At 48.3% G+C, this 25,787-nt stretch overlaps 1 protein-coding gene across 1 annotated transcript in view; it reads right to left on the reverse strand.

Moving 5' to 3' along the window:
- Positions 1–707: 707 nt before the first annotated feature.
- The window catches only part of LOC149331824 (uncharacterized), a 70,078-nt gene continuing 44,998 nt past the window's right edge, over positions 708–25,787 (reverse strand). The window contains exon 3 of the mRNA XM_089557415.1: positions 708–889. Coding sequence (XP_089413541.1) covers positions 749–889 — 141 coding nt within the window. The 3' untranslated portion in view covers positions 708–748. The remainder of the gene's footprint in view (positions 890–25,787) is intronic.

The raw sequence follows: 25,787 nt of genomic DNA on the forward strand, positions 1-25,787 counted from the left end.
ACTGCTCCACTCTTACATCATGGTACTTTTTTTTCGATAATCTCATGACACGTGTTTCAGTCAGTAATTAATATACTGTCTCTTTAATGAGCACAGACCTCGATGTTTCATAAATGCTGCACTTACCTCCCAGTATCCAGCGACCTAGTACCAAGCACCCATTGCCAGTAACCCTGCGTTATTCCCAACACTGCTTCGTTATCAGATATGGCAGCTGGTGACTGAGTTCCAGTTGCTCTGGGAATGGGTATTCTAGCCAATATCGACGAGCAGTGCCAGAAAGGAGACAAATGCAAAACAAACCTGTTCATTTTGGCGAAAATGGTGGAGCGAGAGCTGACCCGCTGCATGAGACACATTCACTCAAGGCGCAACGCTGACACAGTGCAAATGGTGAGAATTTTGTAGCCCTCCAATCTCCGAGATTAGACATGAAGGCATGCTGATGTCCGCTGCATCCCAGTCTCCATGGGTCACACATGAAGTATTGCTGGTGTCCTGCTCCATAAGGTCGGTGGTTATGTCTTCATGCAGATGATGTTAAACTAGTCGCGAAACCTATGCCGGGTTTTCTATCAGTGACCTCACCACATTGCATACCTTGCTGTGCAATGTACAGTTAGCTGTGCAGTGAATTCTTCTGAGCTGTACAGTTAGCTGTGCAGTGAATTCTTCGACGCATCCTGTGAAGCTTGGAATTTCCGCGATGTAGGGAATAGCCTCCGGAACCGTCCAGCCACGAGGGCTTTCAGACCAGCAACGCCAGATGCTCCAGCAGGTTTTCCACTTTCTCTTCGTCAACCATGTTCCACTGAGGATCATAGTCAGCAGTCGTGTTGTCCGGGATCCAGGCAGCAGGCGGGGTAGGGGTCCTGAAGCCAGTGTACTCCTGCGTAGAGTAAATATGCCGACTCTAGATCGAGAGCTCCACATTCTTGGAACTGCTGTCGCAGCCTTTATGGCGACACATCTTACACTCTAATCCCGGTAACCCTTAATATAGGTGCACACTTTCACAAATTTGTGCACCGATAATTTTCAGAGTTACAGCGTACCGCATACGTTTTACCAGTTACACTGTGCCTTTGAATTTGGTGTCGGCCATGAACTGGATGCAGGTTACGCTGTAACCCTCAGCGTTGCTCTCATTTTTGAGAAATTTAAAGGTTAAGCGGTAACCCTCAATCTTACCGTCAGCTGTGAATATTTGCAAGTTACGTCGCAACCTTCATCCTATCTTAGTACTTCACAGGTTACATGTCAACTCTCATTTTCTTCTTTCAATTTATGCATTCATGCACACTGCCGCCCTTGCGTTTCTCCTCCGAAACGCGGCTCGGTTTGAACATAAGACCTCTGGCTCAGTAGCCGAGGTCGCATGGAGGTTCGAACCACTATGGCGGGTTAATGTTTCAACAAATAAGTCTTCGACCCGTCCAAGTTGAAGATAACTGTACGGCGCAGTAGTAAAATGCGCGCTTCAATGTTAAGCCGCTGTTGTGCACATGCAAAAAGGAATAAATGGTATGAGGCACAATTTGTTTTATTGAACCACACTGCTTGAAAATAATATACATAGTGAGAACGGGCCAGACTTTGGCTCTGTAAAGATTACTAACAAACCGTCGCGGCAAGCTCCACAGCTTTACAATATCTTATTCAAAACAGTCAGGAACTTCCTCAGGTGCGCTGAAACAAGGCCCCTAGGAATAATTTCCCCCGGCAGCACTATTTTTTGCACCAGAAAATGAATTTGTGAAAAAGAAGAGGGATACTCCAAGTTCTTCACGTAATAGATGAGAAGACAAATAATTAATGCACGCTGCAGGCCACCTGAGCAGACTCTGATGACTTCGTTTAGGCTGCCAGCAAAAACAAACGTTCCGTCCGTGCAAGTGTAGATGTGAGGCGCCGTCACTTGCACTTCACCTGCCGGCAGTGCCGCCTAAAAAAAAAGTAAGATGTACTTAACACAGAAGAGAGTTACCGGCTCCCATACGAAGCAGTTTAATGGTGCTCTAAGAGTCATGGTTGCGACATACAGGCGAGAAAGATTTATCGTACACTCGTTTCACTGCTTCATCTCTGCTGTTATGCAGATTTTTAAAGGAGATTGGAAGCACAAGGTGCACATCAATTGCACAATTCTTCTTTAAATCTCATTCAGCAATCTAAACTTTAGCAAGGCTGTTGACGCACCCTCACGCCTTGAGGCAATGGAAATCACGGCGGCGACTTCGAACCAGCGAATAGACACGGGAAACACGCATTGTACGCCGGCCGGCATGATGGATGGAAAGCGCTGGACCAAGTAATGCGTAGTAACGGCGCCTCGCGCCATGTTTTCGCCCGACATTACATTGCCTACGGGATCGGATATTCCTTCACCGACTGTTCCTACAACACAAATTAGTGCTCCATAGTGCAGCCTATCATAAAGACACCTGCAGAAGAAGGTTCTGCTACCGAAACATGCGGCTCAATTAAGTCGACATTGGGCTGGCAGCATTGCGCCATTCGTAACATACACGATACTCGCTGTCAAAGGCGGCGCAGTCACTATGCCAAGTGTGAAAACAGAACAACAGGAATCCTGCACATGCGTTCCCTGTCGAGCTGCTGAGCTCCCTTTCATCCGAAAGGATTACTCACGAAGTCGCACTTAGCGCACAATAATGCACGCAAGCAAAGCAAGAGATGCGCTACACACAGTTCTACTAAGGGGCTCAATTTCCGCCTTTGTTCATGTGCAAACAAGCTTGCTACAACAACATAAATAACCACCAGGTAAAAATCCACGTAAAGGTACTCAGCGATCTCGTTCATCTTCCCGTGCGCTGCCGGGCAGTGTCCGCAGTACTCGCACTTCAGTTTCGATTCCGGCAAAACCATGCACTGCGGGCACTCGCAGTTATCTTCACTGCACCGCCCGCCAAACACGTCCGTGCTGCTGGCCGCCATCTTGACTTCTATCCCACCATCCACTCGCGAAACGAGATGACGCATCTTTGGCGAGCGCCTTCGCAGTTATTCTCCTCCTCATTCTCCTCCTCTCTCTGAGAGCTGCGCACGCGGCCCGCGCCAACCGTGCTGCCGCAAGCGAAAGGCGGACAGAGTAGCGCAGCTCCCACGAAGAGGCTACGCACAGAAGTGAGAACGAACTCTTGCGCCGTCACGTGGACTCTTGAGTGCGCGCGTGCCTGCTCGGTATAGCCCCGCGCTTGACAGCTCCAATGCCCGCATGGTGTCGAAATTGATGTCATCCGTGCCGCTGGCATCTTTTCGCTACCTCGGGCCTTTCTTTAAGAAGCTGAGATCCAATCCTCTCCGCATTCTATGGACGTAACATGCAAGAAGTCCAATCCAACATTTCCAATCCTTGTTAAAGGGCCTAATTGGACGATATTTAACCTTAGAATAACACAACTACTTTATGCTTCCTTGCTAAAAATCATGCACCGAGCTTATGTCGCGGGAATTATCATTTAAAACGTGCCATAACACGACGCGCAGGATAAGCTTCTACTTCATTCCGCATATACGATGCACATGCTAACACGCTTTTTGCTTTGCAGCGGTGCGCAAAAAAGAATACTCGTTTCGCGGGCTCCGCAATGCAAATGCAAGTGGTAAAAGATGGCGGCAGCGAGAAAACAGCCGACCCGGCTGCCCCGCTTTCCGTCTTGTCGGGAGGCGTCGCATGGCGGGAAAAGCACGCAGTGGCCTTGAAAAAGAATCAATTTTTTTTTTTCGTTTCAACGGGATCGCCGCGCCGATTATAGGTTACCGTAATCTGAGAGGTGCGTTTTATCGGTTACAAAACCAAAAAAAAAAACTGGTTTTGGGCATTTTTTTCTATGGGTTACAAGCAGGGTATCGAACCGGAACCGAACCTAAACCCGAAACCGGAACCGAACCCGAATTTTTGCCCGGAACTGGAACCGAACCGAACCCACATTTTTTTCGCCATCTTGGAACTGAACCCGAACCGGAGCGTTTCAAAGGAACCGTTCCGAACCGGTTCGGGACTCGGTTCAGCCGCACATTTTGTGCAACATGGCATACTTTTTTTTTCTTTTTTTTTTGCAGCCCAAATGGCATATGCCAGCGCGTAGATTTACACAGCGAAAGCTGTCGGCGCTATGGAGTACGAAAATGGCATCCAGTCGAAATGGCATTCAGGTCAACAACAAAACTGAAAGAAGTCTCGTGTCTAGGAAGGAAGCTAATTGGCGTTTCCGCAATGTGCTTTTGGTAATTCTGAAGTATTTTACGCCACATTGACGTGAAATGCTGGATTTTATAGTATCCCCCTTTCACATGCTTACACACAGCTTTAATCGAATTGTTAGCACTGCGTTAACTCGTAAAGCACTGAGTGAGAATGGTTTCCTTTTTTGTGTGTGCCGAGTACCATAAATATGTTAAGCATAGGCGCAATGACCCAATCCTGTTGTCCTATATTTACTTTCTGAGGCATTCCTTGTCTCAGATAGCAGATAACGAATAAGACCCCTCACGATGGCTCAGTGGCTGTGGTGCTCGGCTGCTAATGCCAAGGTTGCAGGCTTGATACCGGTGGCGAGGTCGCATTTTGATAGCGACGAAAGGCAAAAATGCGTGTGCGCTGTGCGATGTGAGCGCACTCTGAGTAACCCCAGCTGGTCTACGCTAATCTGGAGTCCTCCACTACAGCGTTCCTGATAGACTCCGCGCTGCTTCGACGCGTTAGAACACACATAATACTATTATTACAAAACAAAGAAATATACATATGTGTTTTCTTTGTAAAGAATCCGAACATTCTTTGTTGCACACGACGGAAATAAGCAATGAAAGGCAGGAATGTAGCAGCGGTACGATACTTAGAAAAAAATATAGTGATTACACAAAGAGGCAATGCGGAAATACATGCGCTCGCTGAGATGTGAAAACACCTAGAAAGGTGCTACTGAAATGAAATGTTATTGCGATGAAGGGATTTTCTGTTATGTCGATGCATTGAAATTGTTCTGCTTATATAAAAATAATGCCAATCGCTAGCGGGCAGCTTCGTCACGCTCTTCTCAAATTGCTGTATCTTGAATTCTCTGACGGGCGGCTTATATCTGCCTCTGCCGCACATGAGGGAAGCCAATAATAACCGAAACCAAGGAGCATAGGGGATGTACTTTTTTATAAGTAATTTGTGGTGTTCATCAACAGGAGCTTAAAGAGTAATTATTTTTAACGATAATTGATTAAACTGACGAAAAAACACATGCCGTCAGTAAGATCCGAACCCTTGACCTCGGAATTTTGAGTCCGGTGCTCTACCAACTGAGCTACGGCGACGATTTTTTTCTTTATTCCACGGATATAGTGCCGAAAAGGAAAATCGGAGGAAGTCCATGCCACAAAACACCAGGCTGTGTAATACCAGCCCACCATACCCTTGCAAATCCCCACCTCCCTAAACATAAGGAGTCTGGGAGGCACGCCCATGCATCTAGATAGGGGAGCCAACAAGGCGGCCCTTCCAGGGTAACATATACCCCCCTTACCAAAGCGCACTGTTCATGGAACAACTATTTCGATGACCGCAGTGATTCGGCAGTGGTCCATCATACGGTTGTTGAGACTAAATAGTCACAGCAACATCACACGACACAACACACAACACAGTCACACGACACAACGCAGTTTTTCTCCAGTGGCAAAAAACGGGTACTAATCCGTGTGATTTCAATGTCCTTCTCAAGTGTACGTTTGCCGTAATTATGTTGCAGAAGAACGTAGCATCTTTGCACAGAATAAAACAATGGTCAATGGTCTCTGGCGCATTGCGTCGGTGGCAAATTACCGTTCATGATACAAACATCTCAGCATGAAGTAATGCCGCGACAGGCAGCGTCGCTGTGTGACGTTTAAAGAAGAACGGTTTTGCAGCAGAAGAAATAAATGTACATTCGCTTAACACGTTTCAAAGCACTGGTGTTAAGGAACTCCAGAAGAGGTTGCCGATAAAACATTACAGGAAACAAATACCCTGTACATGAGTCGTCTGCCTTCTGGAGAGGCTATACAGGTAGTCTAAAGAAAAGCGCGCAGTGAGGAAATTTAAAGTGACCGCTACTTCCGCGCTGCGGCGACGACTGTCTATCTTTTTGGCTTTCGGGGCATATATGTGTAGTGCAACCGAACCATGAGAGTGTTCACCAGCGCCACCCTCGTCAATAGTAGTGAACGTAATGCGTCTTCTTTTACCGAGAGTGCCACATAAAAAACGTAGTCGAACGGTGAGGGCGGAAGCTGTGCGAGAACCCTCGCTTCAGGTTGTTTGTGTCTGAGGCGAGAGGCTTAAGGTTGGTTCACATGCAAGCGAATGGGCGACTGAGCGGCGCGTCCTAGCGAAAATTTCCAACTTCTTGGAATCTCGCCGCTGACCACCACGACGACTCAAAAACAAGTTTTTGCATCGCGGCGTCAGGATTCGCTAGCGTTTTCGCGTTCATTTGTGGAACGCTTTGCGACGGCACACGTGCAGCATTCACAGCATTCCACCTCAGGTAGATCGGCTGCAGGTAGATGGGGCATTTTAGACTGCAGCTATTATGCGCCCGTTCCCGCGTTCCACGTCGTAGTCGGCGTAGTCGGCGTAACCGGTTGTCCAATTAGCAGATCGAATTAAACGCCACCTGGAAGGTGGCTGCCATGGGAAGACCCCAAGAGTGGCTAACAGCATAATACGCCACATTCCAGGTAGCGTGTGATGAGTTGCGCTTAAACTTCGCATTACCGACAATTGCAACCGTCAGTCAATTTTTAAGGCGGAAGCCTTTAATGCCTCATCGTTGTAAGCAGGAGTTGTCGGCATAAATGTCACGCTTTTCAATTGATCGGAATAGTCGTGACGTCACGGTGCGCGGAATTCAAACAGGGCCAATTGTACTATGGCTAGTAACCATGCAACTAATTAAAGGAATGTTATAGTGATGCTCCAAGTGAGTGGGATTGAGTTTACTGAGTTAGTTAATTAACTAATTGGCCTAATTAACCTTTCTAGTAAGACCAGAAAAACTAATTAAACCGAGTACGAAATTGGTCGAGTTCGGGAATCGAACCAGAGTCTCCGGAGTGCGAGGCGAGCATGCTAACCACTCCGCCATGCCAGCTCGATGGTTTGGAATGAACAAAGGAGCGTCTAGTGAATACGGTGTCTTCGTTCACTCCCATCTTCCTCCCTTCCCGTTACGGCGAGGTTGAGGTGTCCACCGAGGTATGCGAGACAGATACATTTCCTTTCCTCAAAAACCAATTTACCGGCGAGCAAGGCGTAGAACCGAACGGGTGATGGCGTTCTGTGGACTCCCTGCAGCGTTGCAAGACGCTGTTGCTTTTCGTTTTAACATCTTAACAACACATCAGTGACGCAAGCAGCAACACTGCGCGTAAGGCTTTCGCCTCACCGCACTTTAGGTCAACAAAGTGCCCCCCTGAATTTTTTTTGCCAGTGAGTGCCCGGATGTGCGCCGACCGAATTGTGCACGCGTGTGCATACAAATGCTTAAGCGCACGCATGCATGGACACACGCACGCGCACGCACGCGCACGCACGCACGCGCACGCACGCGCACGCACGCACGCGCATACACGCACACACGCACACGCACGCGCACACGCACGCGCACACGCACACGCACATACACACACACGCGCACGCACACCACGGAAATTTTTGAATTTTTGAGAAAGCTCAACAGAATGGAAAGCTGGGCTAGTTGTAGGTTGTTCATGATGAAATTTGTGGGCGCGAACAAACAAAAGACAGAGAAGAAACCACAGGACAAGCGCCTTTTCACACCTAGTGTAATGAGAAGGAAACAAACACTTAAATATGAAAAGATATCACAGGTAGGTACATGATGATGATGATGAAAACGTTTATTAAAGCCTTAGTTGAAGGGAAGGCTGATCGGGTCCCTAGTCCGGGACGCCGTTGGTGAAAGCCGCTACCCGTGCTCCGGCGACGAGGGCTCGTTGTTCCTCGAGGTCCGAGCTGGACAGGGCCGCCTCCCAGCCCTCCCGCGTTGGCTGATTTATGATCTCAATGCTGTCATTTTTCTGACAAGCCCATACCATGTGGTACAAGTTTGCCTTCTGGCCACAAAATTTGCACTGTGCCGAAAAGGACTCGGGCTCAATGGCGTGAAGCGTAGCTGGGTTATTGAAAGACATAGCTTGTAGCCTGCGAAGGTGACATTCCTCTGATTTACTGAGACCCTTAGCGGGCCTCGGGAGTGTCTGCCTTTCAAGGCGCAAATGTTGCAATATTTCTGAATATGTCGTTAGCGGAGAGGGGGAGCCAGAATCAGGAAGGGAGGACGTAGAAGGATGCCGGGGAAGAAAAGCTCGGGCCGAAGCGTGTGCGCGCTGGTTTCCTTCAACTCCCTGGTGACCTGGTACCCATATTAATTCCTTCTGTTCAGCTGAAGTCCTACATTGACTAAGAATTTTGCAGGCTAGCGGCGTGATTCTGCCACGCATATAGTTTCTATAAGCCGCCTGGGAATCTGTAACTATGTATTTAGATTCTGAGTGCGTTGCGGCAAGGGCTATCGCTACTTCCTCCATAGCCTGTGTATCCCCGTTACGAACTGAAAGCCCGTCCACGACTTGCATTTGGTGCACCACTGAGATTGTTGATATTCCTTGTACAGGACCCGCAGCGTCCACGAAGCAGGCTCCTTCTTTTGTTGAATAGCACTCGTTCATCTTCTTGCTCCTCGCCACTCGTCTAGCATGATGATGCTCCGGGTGCATGTTTTTGGGAAGCGGAAGCGTAAGGAATTTGCTCTTCCACTCTTTAGGTATATCTTGTCTCCCAGCCACTTGCTGCGGAAAGCTAATATTTAAATCTTCTAAGACCCTGCGGCCGGTCGTAGTTGTGGCCAGTCGCACTACCTGGCTTGTAAGATGGGCGCTAATCAATTCATCAGCCGTGTTGTGTACCCCTAGTTTTAGTAGACGCTCCGTAGATGCTTTCATGGGTAGGCCGAGTGCCTTCTTATAAGCCGTTCGAATGATAACGTCCAGGTGGTTTAGATCGGTCTTCCTCAAACGAAGGTACGGGGCCACGTACACTATCCTGCAGATGACAAAGGCCTGTATTAGTCGAAGGGTATCCTGTTCTTGCATGCCGTTTTTCTTGCTTGTGATCCGAGATATCATACGGATGACTTGTTCGCACACCGTTCGGAGCTTGGTGATAGCTGCTGCGTTCACACCCTTGTTGTTAATGAGCAGCCCCAAAATCCGTATTGTTTCCACCTCGGGAATAGGTGTATCATGGACCGAGATTTCCAGCGATGCAGTATCCCCCTTCCCTCGCAGGACGAGGAGCTCCGACTTGTCCGGGGAACAGCGCAGTCCGCATTCTTCAGCATACTTTTCAACCGTACTGGCAGCCTCTTGGAGGGCCTCCTCCATCTGTCCCATGTTTCCCTCCGTTGTCCATATGGTTATGTCATCCGCGTATAGGGCGTGGCGGATTCCCCTTATGGCATTAAGTTGTTCCGGCAGATGCATGAGGGCAACGTTGAAGAGCAGTGGAGAAAGGACTGCTCCCTGAGGCGTCCCCCTGGTGCCCATGGGTATCGCCTCGGACCTCGTGTCGCCAATCCTGATGTGCGCTTGCCTATCTTGCAAGAAAGCCTTGATGTAATCAAAGGTACGCTTTCCGCAGTGAGTACCCTGTAGATTGTCCAGAATCTTGGAATGCTTCACGTTGTCGAAAGCCCCCTTCAGATCTAATGCTAGTATGGCCCTACTGTTTCGTTTGCGCGGGGGATCGATAACCTCCATCTTCAGCTGCAGTAACACGTCCTGGGTTGACAAGTGTGCCCTAAACCCAAAAATTGTGTGAGGTATAATATTGTGGTCTTCTATATACGTAGAAAGTCGCATGTGTACCGCCTTCTCCATCAGTTTCCCGGCGCACGACGTAAGCGAGATGGGCCTGAGGTTATTGATGTTCACCTCCTTTCCAGGCTTGGGAATAAAGCTGACATCAGCCGTCTTCCATGCCTTGGGTAACTGTCCACTTTTCCAGCATTCGTTGATGTACTGCGTGAGATGTTCAAGCGCTTGCTGATTGAGATTGACAAGCAATCCCACCGTCACCCTGTCGTTCCCTGGAGCCGTGCCCCGCCTCATGGCCATAAGCGCCGCCTGTATTTCCTCGACTTCGAACTCTCTGTCCAGGTCCGGATTGTCCATACCCTCATAATCCCGTACTGGCTCGTTGTCTTTCACTGTACAGAGGTACTTGCTCACGAGGGCTGCAACTAGCTGCTTGTCCGTGCCCGCGAAGCCGTGTAGGGCTCTCTTGAGATTACGTTGCTGATCCCCGCGAGACTTAGAGGGCTCTATCAAACATCTAAGAAGACTCCACGCCGCCTTGGTGCTGAGGGTGCCTTTCATGGAGTCGCATTTGGCCAACCAGTTGTTTTTGGCCAGGGATCGTGCATACTCTTCTGCTTGCAAGCTTAATTTTGCGATCTTGATCTTGAGCTTGCGGTTATGTTTTTGCCTTTTCCACCGCCGTGTGAGACTTCTTCTGGCCTCCCATAGATGTAGTAGGTGGTTGTCAATAGCCGGAACTTCTTCTGATGTCTGAAGCGTACGTGTGAAGCGGTCCCTGACTCTCAGCAGCGACTCAACCCACTCCTCGTACTTTTCAATGGGCGCGTTGAGCGTAGAGTCTTCCGCCTGTCGGAACAACGACCAGTCCGTGAGCCGTGCTTTCCCTCTCGGTCTGCGATGCTTATTGTAGTCGAGGCAGATCTTGAGAATGCAGTGGTCACTCCCTAAGGTCTCCTGCGTGTTGTGCCAATCATAGTTTCTCGCTCCTTTAACCAACGAGAGATCTGGACATGTATCTCTCGAGACACTGTTGCCAATCCTCGTGGGATGCTGCGGGTCAGTAAGAATCGTCAGTGCTAGGTCCGATATGGCCGCAGCGAGTCTCCTGCCCTTAATATCCTCCTTACTATATCCCCACAAGAAGCTATATGCGTTAAAATCCCCCACAATGATGAGAGGTGCACTTTTTGCCAATTGCGCGGCCTTTTGGAAAATCTCATCGAAAGACGCACCCCTGTTCTTCGGTCGACTATATATGTTCAACACATACGCACTTCTGCTAGTGCGTACGTTCGGTAAAAGCTGAATAAATGTATGTTCCACCTCAGTGACTAAATCCAGCTCAATTGTCATAGCCGTGCAATCCTTATGCACGAGAATGCAAGTGGATGAGCTGTTTTGATGCGTGCTGTATGGTCTGAGTTTGGCTTCCGTATTGACGTCCTGCAGTGCAATAATATCTGGTAATTTATCCAACGAATCTACGTATTGCTGTAGCGAATCCCTCTTCTTTCTGAACCCCCGGCAGTTCCACTGCAAAATCTGCAATTTAGGAGGGCGTGCCATGTTCAACACTAAAGGAAATCGCGCTTGGCGCGTCCGCCCCGGTGTTGGGCGAATCATCAGCTGCAAGCTGCCTATTAGTCACGCGGCCAGTTAATTTTGGAACCTTCGTCCGCGTACACTCCGCAAGCTCCTGAAGTTTCCGATCGATTCTGATTTCAAAGGCTTGCAGCTTAATCAGACGGGGCTCTAAGATGCCCTGTAAGACCCGCTCTACCGCTGCCTGAATGCCCCTCTCAATAGCTGCCTGAACGTTTTTTTTCAATAATAATTTGTAAAGTTCCTTCGAGGCTCGCCTGTATATTTTGCGTTATGCGAGCTTCCAAACGCGGAAGGTCGTTCAGCAAACATCGCTCCACAATAGCCTCAATCCTGGCTTCTTTCTCACTGACACCGGCCCCCCTATCGGTCTCCGTTGCCACTACGTTACTGTTTTTCTCCCCCTCCTCCTTTTTCTCACCCTGGGGGTCAGGAGTTAGTGCCTGTTGAGTAGGAGGGAGGGAGGCATCCTCCTCCATTGCAGATACCCCAGGCGTTTCTGGCATATTTACTCCCCCTGCCGATGTTCCCAGTTCCTGACTTTTATACTTCGCTAGTTCCTCTTTCAATCTGCTATTTTCCTCCTTAAGTTTCTCAACAGCCAACGTGGGAGGCGGGGAAGCGGCAACTTGTGCCCAGCTCACCTTGCTGCCCGTGGTCTCCTCCGATCCGGCTTTTCCCGATTTCTTGTCACCTGGACGACTGCTTCCTTCAGGCCCCTGCCGGGACGCCCCCGTTGCGGTCCTCGCTGCGGGACCCGGTGACGGAGTCCCCATCCGCTGCTTCTGTGATTGCGGCCCAGGCCCTGAATTCTTCCGGTCCTCTCTGGATTTCCGTTGGTTGCTGGATTTTCTTCCGCCAGGCTTCCGCCCGGCTCCGGCACCATTCCTGTATTTCCAGGTGCAGTCCGCGGAGTTCGTGAGATGTCCGCCTCCACAGACTAGGCATCGGGGCTGGCAGTCGTGCCCCTCTTCTTGGATGATAGTTCCACACGCCCGGCAGAGCTTATCTCGTGGATTAGGGCAAACGTCCGCTCTATGTCCCACTGTTCCGCAGCGGGTGCAAGCTGGTGTGGTCTTCCGGTAGAGACGGACGGGCACAGCCTCTCCCCAGTAAAACACGTTGAACGGCACTTTACGGCCCTCGAATGTAATCACCGCCGCGTTCGACTCTCCCAATTTCCTCACACCCACCACGGGAGTGCCTGGCGAGTAAATAGCTTGAGCAATATCTGCTTCGGACACTTTGGAAGCCACTTGAATTACTCCACGGCACGTATTTTCGGGCATCTTGAGGTAGACCTGCACCGTTTGTAACTGGCCGCCAATCCGTAGACTCTCCACCGCGAGGACTTGCCGAATAAGCGCTGCGTCTCGGATTCCAACAGTGACTATGTTCTGATTCGGCAGTGGTCCATCATACGGTTGTTGAGACTAAATAGTCACAGCAACATCACACGACACAACACACAACACAGTCACACGACACAACACAGTTTTTCTCCAGTGGCAAAAAACGGGTACTAATCCGTGTGATTTCAATGTCCTTCTCAAGTGTACGTTTGCCGTAATTATGTTGCAGAAGAACGTAGCATCTTTGCACAGAATAAAACAATGGTCAATGGTCTCTGGCGCATTGCGTCGGTGGCAAATTACCGTTCATGATACAAACATCTCAGCATGAAGTAATGCCGCGACAGGCAGCATCGCTGTGTGACGTTTAAAGAAGAACGGTTTTGCAGCAGAAGAAATAAATGTACATTCGCTTAACACGTTTCAAAGCACTGGTGTTAAGGAACTCCAGAAGAGGTTGCCGATAAAACAGTACAGGAAACAAATACCCTGTACATGAGTCGTCTGCCTTCTGGAGAGGCTATACAGGTAGTCTAAAGAAAAGCGCGCAGTGAGGAAATTTAAAGTGACCGCTACTTCCGCGCTGCGGCGACGACTGTCTATCTTTTTGGCTTTCGGGGCATATATGTGTAGTGCAACCGAACCATGAGAGTGTTCACCAGCGCCACCCTCGTCAATAGTAGTGAACGTAATGCGTCTTCTTTTACCGAGAGTGCCACATAAAAAACGTAGTCGAACGGTGAGGGCGGAAGCTGTGCAAGAACCCTCGCTTCAGGTTGTTTGTGTCTGAGGCGAGAGGCTTAAGGTTGGTTCACATGCAAGCGAATGGGCGACTGAGCGGCGCGTCCTAGCGAAAATTTCCAACTTCTTGGAATCTCGCCGCTCACCACCACGACGACTCAAAAACAAGTTTTTGCATCGCGGCGTCAGGATTCGCTAGCGTTTTCGCGTTCATTTGTGGAACGCATTGCGACGGCACACGTGCAGCATTCACAGCATTCCACCTCAGGTAGATCGGCTGCAGGTAGATGGGGCATTTTAGACTGCAGCTATTATGCGCCCGTTCCCGCGTTCCACGTCGTAGTCGGCGTAGTCGGCGTAACCGGTTGTCCAATTAGCAGATCGAATTAAACGCCACCTGGAAGGTGGCTGCCATGGGAAGACCCCAAGAGTGGCTAACAGCATAATACGCCACATTCCAGGTAGCGTGTGATGAGTTGCGCTTAAACTTCGCCTTACCGACAATTGCAACCGTCAGTCAATTTTTAAGGCGGAAGCCTTTAATGCCTCATCGTTGTAAGCAGGAGTTGTCGGCATAAATGTCACGCTTTTCAATTGATCGGAATAGTCGTGACGTCACGGTGCGCGGAATTCAAACAGGGCCAATTGTACTATGGCTAGTAACCATGCAACTAATTAAAGGAATGTTATAGTGATGCTCCAAGTGAGTGGGATTGAGTTTACTGAGTTAGTTAATTAACTAATTGGCCTAATTAACCTTTCTAGTAAGACCAGAAAAACTAATTAAACCGAGTACGAAATTGGTCGAGTTCGGGAATCGAACCAGAGTCTCCGGAGTGCGAGGCGAGCATGCTAACCACTCCGCCATGACAGCTCGATGGTTTGGAATGAACAAAGGAGCGTCTAGTGAATACGGTGTCTTCGTTCACTCCCATCTTCCTCCCTTCCCGTTACGGCGAGGTTGAGGTGTCCACCGAGGTATGCGAGACAGATACATTTCCTTTCCTCAAAAACCAATTTACCGGCGAGCAAGGCGTAGAACCGAACGGGTGATGGCGTTCTGTGGACTCCCTGCAGCGTTGCAAGACGCTGTTGCTTTTCGTTTTAACATCTTAACAACACATCAGTGACGCAAGCAGCAACACTGCGCTTAAGGCTTTCGCCTCACCGCACTTTAGGTCAACAAAGTGCCCCCCTGAATTTTTTTTTGCCAGTGAGTGCCCGGATGTGCGCCGACCGAATTGTGCACGCGTGTGCATACAAATGCTTAAGCGCACGCATGCATGGACACACGCACGCGCACGCACGCGCACGCACGCACGCGCACGCACGCGCACACACGCACACACGCACACGCACGCGCACACGCACACGCACATACACACACACGCGCACGCACACCACGGAAATTTTTGAATTTTTGAGAAAGCTCAACAGAATGGAAAGCTGGGCTAGTTGTAGGTTGTTCATGATGAAATTTGTGGGCGCGAACAAACAAAAGACAGAGAAGAAACCACAGGACAAGCGCCTTTTCACACCTAGTGTAATGAGAAGGCAACAAACACTTAAATATGAAAAGATATCACAGGTAGGTACAGATAAAAACAGTTCAGATTTTTTTCATGTTGTGACTAAACAAACTCAAAATTTACGCAGATAACCCATTTCCTTCTTCGTAAGCGATACTGACGTCTTACTCACGCAATTACCGTGCGAAGCAATGTACAAAGCTTCCATCACCTTCCTTGTTCTTTGTTCAGGGTGACGGAATAGAACCTGTGTTGCCACAAAGATAGGCTGGCAATTATTACATTCTTGGATCTTTATGTATGTAGACGATTTTTTGGTCGTAGTTGACAAGGGGGATTTTAATAATCGTATGGTGAATATTTTGAAAACCTTCAAGAGTGTGGATCAGGCCTTAAATTCACTCTAGAGGTTCCCAAAGATAATTCATTGCAGTTCGTAGACCTCAATTTGCATTTAAATCCTCGAACATATCTGCTGGCAATATTGCCCTAGGTCAAAAAAACCCCTACTCAGTTATAGCTCTGAACATTCGAAACTGGTGAAGAATGGAATAGCTATTTCATGTCTCAGATCCAGCCTGGCGAAATCGTGTCTACATGTTCTCAATGAGAGTTTCAAAGCCCAAGTTCCAGATTAGTAAGCGCCGGCTACCCTGATAATGTCATTGTTCAGCCATGCATAAAGTTAATGAAACGGGTCAAAGGCAGTTCACCCCTCGCTGAAGGGAAATTGAAGAAGCATGCGGTCATTCCCTACATCCACCGCTTATCACATGGCCTAAGACACGTGGCAAAAAGATTTGATGTCAAAGTAGCCTTATACGCCCCTTTGAAATTAGGTAGACTATGCCCCCTTGTGCAAGAAAAGGCGGAAAAAGTTGACCGTATTTCCCGCGCATGCACAGTCAAACGCCGGGCTACGTTTGTGCGCTGTGAAACAGGAGTGGTGTTCAAGATCCCTTTTCTCTGTGGTCTGGTGTACATAGGGCAGACTGGGCGTTGTTTGAACATTCTCCTTAAAGAGCACAACAATGGCAGTGCCCCAGGGGTGAGGGAACACCTCCAAGAATGTAGTAATTGCCGGCCTATCTTTGTGGCAACACAGGTGCTATTCCGTCACCCTGAACAAAGAACCAGGGAGGTGATGGAAGCTTTGTACATTGCCTCGCACGGTAATTGCGTGAGTAAGCCGTCAGTATCGCTTACGAAGAAGGAAATAGCTTATCTACGTAAATTTTGAGTTTGTTTAGTCACAACATGAAATCTTAACTGTTTTTATCTGTACCTACCTGTGATATCTTTTCATATTTAAGTGTTTGTTGCCTTCTCATTACACTAGGTGTGAAAAGGCGCTTGTCCTGTGGTTTATTCTCTGTGTTTTCTTTGTTCCCGCCCACAAATTTCATTTTGAGAAAGGAGACTAAACTGCTAACGCAGTAAATAAACCAATCATACTCTAACCCTGAGTGGAATTGAGCCAGTGGCGGCGGGCGCAACAGAGAAGCTTTGTTTACTGATGCCTTAGGCTACTCGGCTATCTTCGAAGATTCTTTTTATTGTTGCCGCATGGAATATCAGGAACCTCCCGGACCTCGTCTTGCCTTACTTGAATGGGTCGCATTCCGCGACCTCGGCACACAGCCTCATGCCACTATCACTCCCTTGCTCTGCCCGCACATAAAAATTCCTGAAGGCGCACACGTCAAGAAAGGGCGATCAGTAAGCAGGTTGAACTTTCGCAGTATATACGTTCTGAGATAAAATGAACTGTTCTCTGAACAGTGAACCCGCTGAAAGTGGTGATTGTGCGTGTTTATCAAGCATACAGCTTCGCTTCTTCACACTCTAAGCAGAACAGGAAAAGTTGACACGGAATTCCGGCGTCCTTCATTAGTGGCACAAATCTTATAGTGTAAGGCATGACCTCAATGTCCTTTTTAAGAGACTGCTGAAGTGAGCTATGGCTCAAACGAACATAGCGTCACAAATAATTTCGTTGTTCAATAGTTCCTCCTTGCTTGCAGATGTAGCAATTCACTGATCACGGCACAAACGTCCGCTTGGCTCGATGGCATGTCCTAACACGTAAGGTCGACGTTGAAACTTTAAGAAAGGTTTTTGGGGCCCATTGAATGTACATCCTCTGAACTCGCCTTAATATAAGGCTGTCAAGAAGGGCTAGGTAAGGCTGCACGTAGAGGAAGTAATGACCGATCAGAATCTTTGTCAGTTGCCTTCTGGAGAAGCCGTACAGGTATTCTAAGGAAAAGCGAATATTTAGGAAATCGAATGTGTCAGCACAAAATTCCCTCTCGACTATGTACATAAAATACAAGATAAGCATTTAGTCACCTAATAAGCACAGCTGCCAGGAAGCGGTGGTTTTCGGTTTCGAAAAAGAAAAATCATGAAACAGGCTAGTGGACAAAAACTGCACGAAAGACTCAACTGTATCAATGTAGCATGAAATTCTGTCCACGCATGGGCTCCTTTTGAAAGCGCCCCAGAAAAGTAAAAAATTCTATTTAACGAATTTACGGTCCTGCTCTAGCAATGCACCATTTGCAACATTTTCACAACGCCACGTCGCATCGAAGACGTCGCACGTTTGTGTCCGTACAGACACGAAGTGCCCCCAACCAATGCAAGCCTACTTTTTTATTATATTCTTTTCATCAGGGCAAGAGACGGAGACGACACCAGCATAGGCCAAAATCTTATTTTTACACTCTACTAGCGACAAGCCATGATTAGCTGTGTTTTTGAAGAAACTGAGCTATAGGTGGTCGAGATATATAGTGCGAGTTACAAAGGCGATGTAGAGCAGGTGATGAAAATAAAATATTTTTGGTAAACTCTCTAGATGTGTGCTGGAGGTGTGCCAGAGTGGGGGGGGGGGGGGGGGGGTGACTGGCAAGCCGCTTTTGGGGTGACAGAAAGATGTCTTGGCTGTATATACCTGCATATACAAGGCAACTTCCGCTCATAGTGGGCGCATGCAGCGGTCCAGACGGCGCCCCCGTAAGCATTTTGCGCCGGAGAAATTCCCGATTTACACGAGCTTCAAGAGAGACCTATTACTCGCCTGGCGGCGACTCCTAAACTGCTGAAGCTGAAAGGTTTTGTAGATGAAAAATCCATCAGCTTTTCCTTTTATGTATCTCATCAGATACAGTCTAGTCTACATAGCTGGTGTACACTAATTCTGAGTTAACTTGATTTCGCGGCTCTTGCGTAAGTTTAAATCTTTTTGCCGCAGACACTAAACATCTCGCATTGATCAAATTTTGCAGTGCTGTTTTATACGCTGATATCAGAAAGAAAAGTAAACAGCAAAACAAGGTTGAATAAAAACCTACATTCAGAATTTTTTATAGTCTGAACCCGTTTGAGCCGGTTCGGCGCTATCCGGAGCGGTTCGAACCGGAACGGAATGTCGCTCCGGAGCCGAACCCGGAGCCGAACCCGGAACTGAACCCGAAAGGCGTGAACCCGAACCTGAACCGAACCCGAAAAAATTCCGGTTCGACACCCTGGTTACAAGGCAGCTCCTTCAGCAGTAACTTATAAAACGCACCTCTTGAGTCGTTGTAACCTATGCATCGGTCAAGAATAATCAAAACATCAAGAACACTCGACCTGTAACGCTTATTTTAGACGCATTTATTGTGTGTAACTCCTATATAGGTAGCTTTATGGGTTACTGGGATTAGAGTGTAGTAGCCAAATTATAGTGGCAATGTATTCTAGACACAATAAACAAATATTACTATGCAGACCAAATACAGCGCGTACTCAATAGTGTTCTCCAAATTATAGTACCAGTATAATGTAAGCACTTTGAACAAATTTTACTGCACACAAAATGCTGAGCGTACTCAGCAGCGTCCTGCCCCGCCGCGGTGGCTCAGTGGTTACGGCGCTCAGCTGCTGGCCCGAATGACGCGGGTTCGATCCCGGCCGCGGCGGCTGAATTTCGATGGAGGCGAAATTCTAGAGGCCTGTGTGCTGTGCGATGTCAGTGCACGCTAAAGAACCCCAGGTGGTCGCAATTTCCGGAGCCCTTCACTACGGCATCCCCCATAGCCTGAGTCGCTTTGGGACGTTGAACCCCATAAAACCAAATCATAAACCAATCAGCAGCGTCCTGCTCCGTTGATGTGATCACGTTATCTAACTATTTCCGTGATAGCAGGACTGCGACGCTTTTAAGTCCTCAAATAGGTAAAAAATATTCTCCTTAATAATACTTAACTGGGAACGCGGGCAGAAAATTTTTTACTGTGGAGGAGCGGAGAATTAATTTTTACGTAGACATGGTGCCTGCGTGACTATTTTTGCCGCTGCCCGTCGCGTACCCTTGACGCCGTCACTGATTTTCAACGCTTGTTGAGCCTCGTTTTGAGCAAGCATCGCAGGAGTTAACTAACACGACTTCCCCTCAGCGCTTTGCCACCCTTCTTCCTGGAGCACAGCCAGTAATTTTTTCTAGGGCTATCTGTTGTTTTTTTTTTTTTCAATACATAATGACATGACCATCGACCCGCAAGCGCTAGATTGATTTGTGATTTTGTGACTTGTGATTTTTTTTTTCCTTTCAAGAACGCTTGCGACATCGAATGGCGATTCATTCCCGCCACCTGCATAGAGGCGATTACAAACCCCGCCAGCCCAGGAGAAATAAGCCGGGTGCCGCTTCCAAACCTGTCTTCCAGCTTAAAATAAATAGAATTTGCACATGGCATGCTTACACGGAGAAAAATTTGGGATTTACCTTTCTCAGCTCGAGCAGAATACGCCAACGCTTTTTCGAGGTGGTGACCCTGCTAAAAACAATCGCCGCGAGAGGCGTCAATCGTCGAAAGCACGTTGTGGGCATTTAAAGCACTGCATCCAACGCAAAACTGTCGCAAAAGTAGGCCCTCACAGCATACATGTATATTTAGCCGGGGTATGTTGCGTATTTAGCGAATGGAACATATGTGATCGTGCACGGTGGCCAAAGAGTTGCGAAGTCATCTGACCAATGGTCGTCCTATTTAGTTTCATTAGCATGGTATGCAAACCATTTCCTATTAAGGAAGTAGGCTGCTAGCCAAGTGTGATGGACATTGAGAGGATTCCGAGACGTGTCCAATGATAAATCATCGGCCACTGCAGTGTCCCCTGCGCTTCCTGCGGGAGAGGAATCAACGCTGGTTCACAGGGCTTTCGCTTGTACCCCACTAATGGATGAAATAGCATGTACTTCTTTCCATCTATTCTTCCGAAGCGTACAACTAGTCGAATATTCTTGAGAAATTGGAAGGCCCAGCATCAGGTTTGAGGTGCTCTCGTTTCAATGATGTTTTCCGAGGGTCCTCAACAGTGTGAGTCTTGTCCTGCAGCCGACGTTGACGAAATGGTCCTAGCAAAGAAAGTCGTTTTCGGAAAGTGTCTTATGTCGATCGAGATAGCTGTGCCGCACTGACCCATGCCCTCTAGAGATTGCTATCCTTTCGAAAGGGTATCACAGCTCGTCAGCGCCACACACGATGTGTTACACGGTGGAAGCACACTCTAACTTTTGCAACAATTTTTATCCGAGCAAATACCCCCTGCGTCCTGTTTCTCCGGTCACAAAACTACATATTGCAATGCAGCAGATTGAAGTGGCCAGCTACCATATACAGTCTAGCCCGGTTATAACGAAGTCGGCGGGAATCGGAAATCACTTCGCTATATCCGCTATTTCGTTATATGTGGACTAAGAAAAAAAATGCAAACATCGGCATGCCGATTTATTCCCGCTGAAAGAAGTCGTTCAGCGTCCCCTGAACACGTTTCGCGAGTGCGGACTTCAGGATTGCGGCTTCCATACCATCCAACTGCAAACCGAAGATCTGGTCGAACTCTGCGATAACGCGATACCGATAAAAATGAGCCACGCTTCCAACATGCACAATGCTGCCGCGCTTTCTCCCTGCCTTGCGCACCGCGGCACCGACATAAAACAAAGCGCGCGCTACCACACCTCCTGCAGACTGCAGTCCAGCCATGACGCCGACTGCCTGGGAGAAATAGAGAACCGAGATTGGCCAAGACGGCCGCTCTCTGCGACGTCATCGAAAAAAAAAAATCGTCTCTGTTCTTTTTTACCTTTTCCCCTGCGCGGCGTGCTCTACCGCTCTACGCCGTGACGCCGTTCAAGGACGGCGTAACACGAGACCGGCGTGCCATGCGATGCAGTGAAGCAACCTTTCGCTCCGCAGGAGAGCAGACGACGCCACGAAAGGACGCCGTCAACCGAATTTTGCTCTTATTTTCGCGGAAAAAATCGCCTCAAGGACGCAAAAATGTGTTGATTGGCAGATTCTTTTTCGGTTGGTATTAAATCTCTTCGTTATATCCGCTGACGCGCTCTTATTTACTTCGTTAAAACCGGACCCAAAATGTATAGAAAATGCAAAAATGGGAATGGGAAATTGAAATCCCTTCGTTATAACCGCTATTTCGCTATAAGTGGCTTCGTTATAAACGGGCTAGACTGTAGTACACCAGGTGACTGTGCTATCCGTGCTTCCGCTATTTGAAGGACGCATCGATGCAGCTGCAGCAGGGGCGCGCCGTAGGTGACACCGGGCTAACCGCGTGCTGTGAAAAAGTGTGACGTCATGGCTGCCAAGAGGCTGCTGTGTCAAGCCCCCCTAATGAACTTGCGCAGGTCACGACTGTATGCAAAAGCGGCGTTGGATGACTGAAGGTGCTGGACGCGTTCTCCAAGTGCGGCTTCGGACGGCACAGAGCTCACCGTCGCCGAGGACAGGCACACGGTGAGCAGCTCACTCATTTCAGCCCGCGCGAGAATGCCGCACCCACAGCTATACGGTCTGTAGACGAAGCACGAGCACGTACAGTCGGACGAGTAAAAGCAGGACAGCGTAGAGTGAAATTTTAGTGCGAAACACCGACTAAAAAATTTGGCTGTGGCTTAGCTAAGGTTAAGCCTGGATATCTCAAAGCGAAAAGCTCTCGCTGCTTTTCAGCCAACTCCCAAGCTACCACTTCTGGATCGGTGTTGATGATGATGACGATGTCCTCAGGCTTAATGGCACATACCCATGGCGGGGGATTGGCCAGGGTGTTTCTGCGCCGTCCGACTGTTGCTTTTTCTTCTCCTTCGATGGCGAGTGTCTGCGCCTGTTCTATGGGGAAGCGCGCCTTATGTACCCCTCCTTTCAAATGCGCACTGCGCACGGATGTGGCGAAAGGTCAAACGCTAAACAGAGCGTATTTCTCTTTGACCAAAAATGCCCTACATGAGGCACACACCCTACCCACGGTTTCACTCAACTTTGCACCAAAATCTATGTCCAACCATAATTGACCAAGCCAAACACGATGGCGACCTCCAAATCTGAATTGAGGCATTTCCAAAGTATGACCCGGGCCACACCCGAAATTTGACCTTAGCCTATTGGGACCAAAGAATACTTGGTATAGGCAAAAACTAGAGCTTTCGCACCAGTAGGTTTAACCAAGTTAAAACCCTGACATCTTTTCTTGGATGCGTTTAGTATGCGCTCCCCGTACTGTCACACTTGTGTTGTAACCATATGTTTATGAACTTTCACAAGGCAACCATTTTTGGTGTATTAATGATGGACCAATCATGCTCTTCAGTGTGATTTTTGCAATGGAATGACTAATTTTCACAAAACTACCTGGGGCAGAGAGACGACGACAGAACGAGCGTTTTCTCTCAAGTGCTACTTATAGTATACAAGCCACGAAGCTATCCAAACTTGCATTACTGGAAAGACGCACCGACGCAGCTGCAGTAGGGGCTCGCCGTTGCTCGCACCGCGCTAACCATGTGCTCTGGAAAAGTGTGACATCAGGGCTGCTGTTTGAAGACCCCGTAACGAATTTGCGCAGGACACGACTGTTTACGAGCGCGGCGTTGGATGCCTGGAGGTGCTGGACGTGTTCTCCACGTAGCTCGAAGTGCAGCTTCGGATGGCAGAGCTCACCGAAGACAAGCACACGGTGAGCCCATCATTCATTTCAGGCCGCGCAAGAATGCAGCACAGTTTACTGAATGGTCTGTAGACGAAGCACAAACTCTGACAGTGGGGCGAGTAGCAACAGGACTGCGGAAAGCGCAGTTTTTTAATATGTCTATAGTATGTGCTCCTCATGCATACAGCGACAGCGGTGTTGCAACCGTGATATATATGAAGTATCACAAGGAAACCTGTTTTTGGTATACTGAGAGAGCAATCATGCTTGTGTGTGATTCTTGAAGTGAAGCGATAACCTTGACAGGAAGGCCTGAAGCAGAGAGACGACAAACAGAACGAGCGATTACTTTCAACCGTTTTATTTTTTTGGCGGGAAAAGCTTTTCTAGGAATGGCGGAGGGTGGGCACACACAGCTATGCCTGTGCCGTCTTGGTGAGCTTGACGGATAGGCTGCTCACATAGTCATCCGTCAGTGCATGTCAGTAGGACACGCACGAAGGTATACGTCGTCCAGAAAGTGTACCCCCCCCCCCCCCCTAAGAGGCCATTCACAACCAACAGGCTCATCTCCACCGTCACTTACACCATATACCACTCACCAAGGAGTCGAACAATACATTCAGACAGAAGAATTCCACACCAAACGCAGTTACGCAGGAACAAGCAACCTGTACATTAAAGGGGTCATTTATGATCTCCCAACAAATCGTGGCGTTCTAGCCACGACCGTTGTTATGCATACTTAAAAAAAGAAGCAGGGCTCTACGTGAGCATTTTAGCTAAAAATTGCAATTTGAAGTTGACTCTAAGCCCCTCCCCCGACAGCGCCGCCGTCTGGTGAAAAACCGATGCAAAATCACCTTGACACATTACAGTTAAGCCGCCGAGATCGGCAGTAGACAGAAAAGGGAAGGACACGGACCTCTTTTGCCTTTGTCCCCCTGCCGTCACTCCCCCCCCCCCCCCCCCCCCTTTACCCTCAGCACTCCTATCCCGAACAGCGAGCCACCCACTCCCCTACGCTCGTTACGAGGAGTGCGCAGTTCACTCGTTCAGTTGAGAGAAAGCACGTGAGCGTTGGTTCACGGCGTCATGAATCGCGAGCGCGTTAGTCTTACCTGACTACCACACGGTACAGCACAAGTTTTAAAAATTCAATTACAAATTACTCGTTGCACCAAATGACCTCATGCCCAGTTGTTCCGAGAGTCATAGCGAACAAAATGAGTCTGAAAAACGCAGTCATAACCCATTTAAATGTTATTCGGTGACAGCACCCACACATCACACAGCCATCCTCACTCCTTAAACCTTACCAGTTATCAACAGTACACCGACACAAACCTAAACACACCCGCAAGAATCGGCACGTGTTACATGCGGGCCCTCGGTGACCTTGCTTACATATGCAAGCCCGCACGTCTTGATTAAGCCACAGGGTGTCTTAGCAGATTATCTCGGCAGCAACCTCCCCATCTTTATCACTACCCATACATTCAAAACCAAACTATTTCTTCCCCACTCTTCTCTTCCGTGATATGTCAGTGCACATTAAAGAACCCCAGGTGGTCGAAATTTCCGGAGCCCTTCACTACGGCGTCCCTCATAGCCTGAGTCGCTTTGGCACGTTAAACTTGAAGAATCCGTTAAACTTGAAGAATCCGTTAAGCTTGAAGAATCCTGCCTTCCAGATGACTGGAAAATTGCAAGTGTTGTGCCAATCTACAAATCTGGCCCTCGCAACACTGTATCAAATTATAGACCGGTATCTCTAACTTCAGTTGCGTGCAAGACACTCGAACATATTTTGTTCACCAGTATAGCAGCACATATGGACGCACATTCATTGTTTAATCCTCGTCAGCATGGTTTTCGAAGGGGCCTGTCGTGTACTACGCAGCTGACTGAATTTGCGCACGATTTGGCTGAGGCACTGGACAGGCGACTTAGCGTGGACTGCGTGTTTTTGGACTTTAAAAAGGCCTTTGATACCGTGACGCACTCTTTACTAATTCAAAAAATGTCTTTTTACAATATTAGCCCTCAAGTGGTATCATGGGTAAAAGATTACCTATGTTTACGGCAGCAGTTTGTGGTTATGAATGGCGCCGAGTCTCAAAGAGTGCAGGTTGTGTCTGGTGTTCCCCAGGGCTCCGTGTTAGGACCACTATTGTTCCTGCTCTACGTGAATTACATTGGTGACGGAATAGTATCTCAAATGCGGTTATTTGCGGATGACTGCGTTCTTTATAGTGTTGTCACTAGTGATCGAGATGCGGAAATGTTCCAAGAAGATTTGAACAGAATCTCAGAGTGGTGCGTTAAATGGAATATGAATTTGAATTTGTCCAAGACTGTCCATATGAAGTTTACAAGAAAGAAAAACCCTGATGTGTATTCATATGTTATTAGGAACACAATGTTAGAACAGGTATTCGAATTTAAATACCTAGGCGTTTATTTTACTCCTGATTTGAGCTGGCGCCGTCACGTCGATTATATCTCTGCTAAAGCATGCAGAAACTTGGGATTTCTTCGCCGAAATGCAAGCACTTTTCCACTGTCATGTCGTGACATTTTATTCAAGACTTATGTCAGGTCGGTTCTGGACTACGCGTGCACTGTCTGGGACCCGCCTACTGCTAGAGATAAAGAT

The sequence above is a fragment of the Amblyomma mixtum genome, chromosome 8 (assembly GCF_055824585.1).
Source record: "Amblyomma mixtum isolate Tamu chromosome 8, ASM5582458v1, whole genome shotgun sequence".
Taxonomy (NCBI): Eukaryota; Metazoa; Arthropoda; class Arachnida; order Ixodida; family Ixodidae; genus Amblyomma; species Amblyomma mixtum.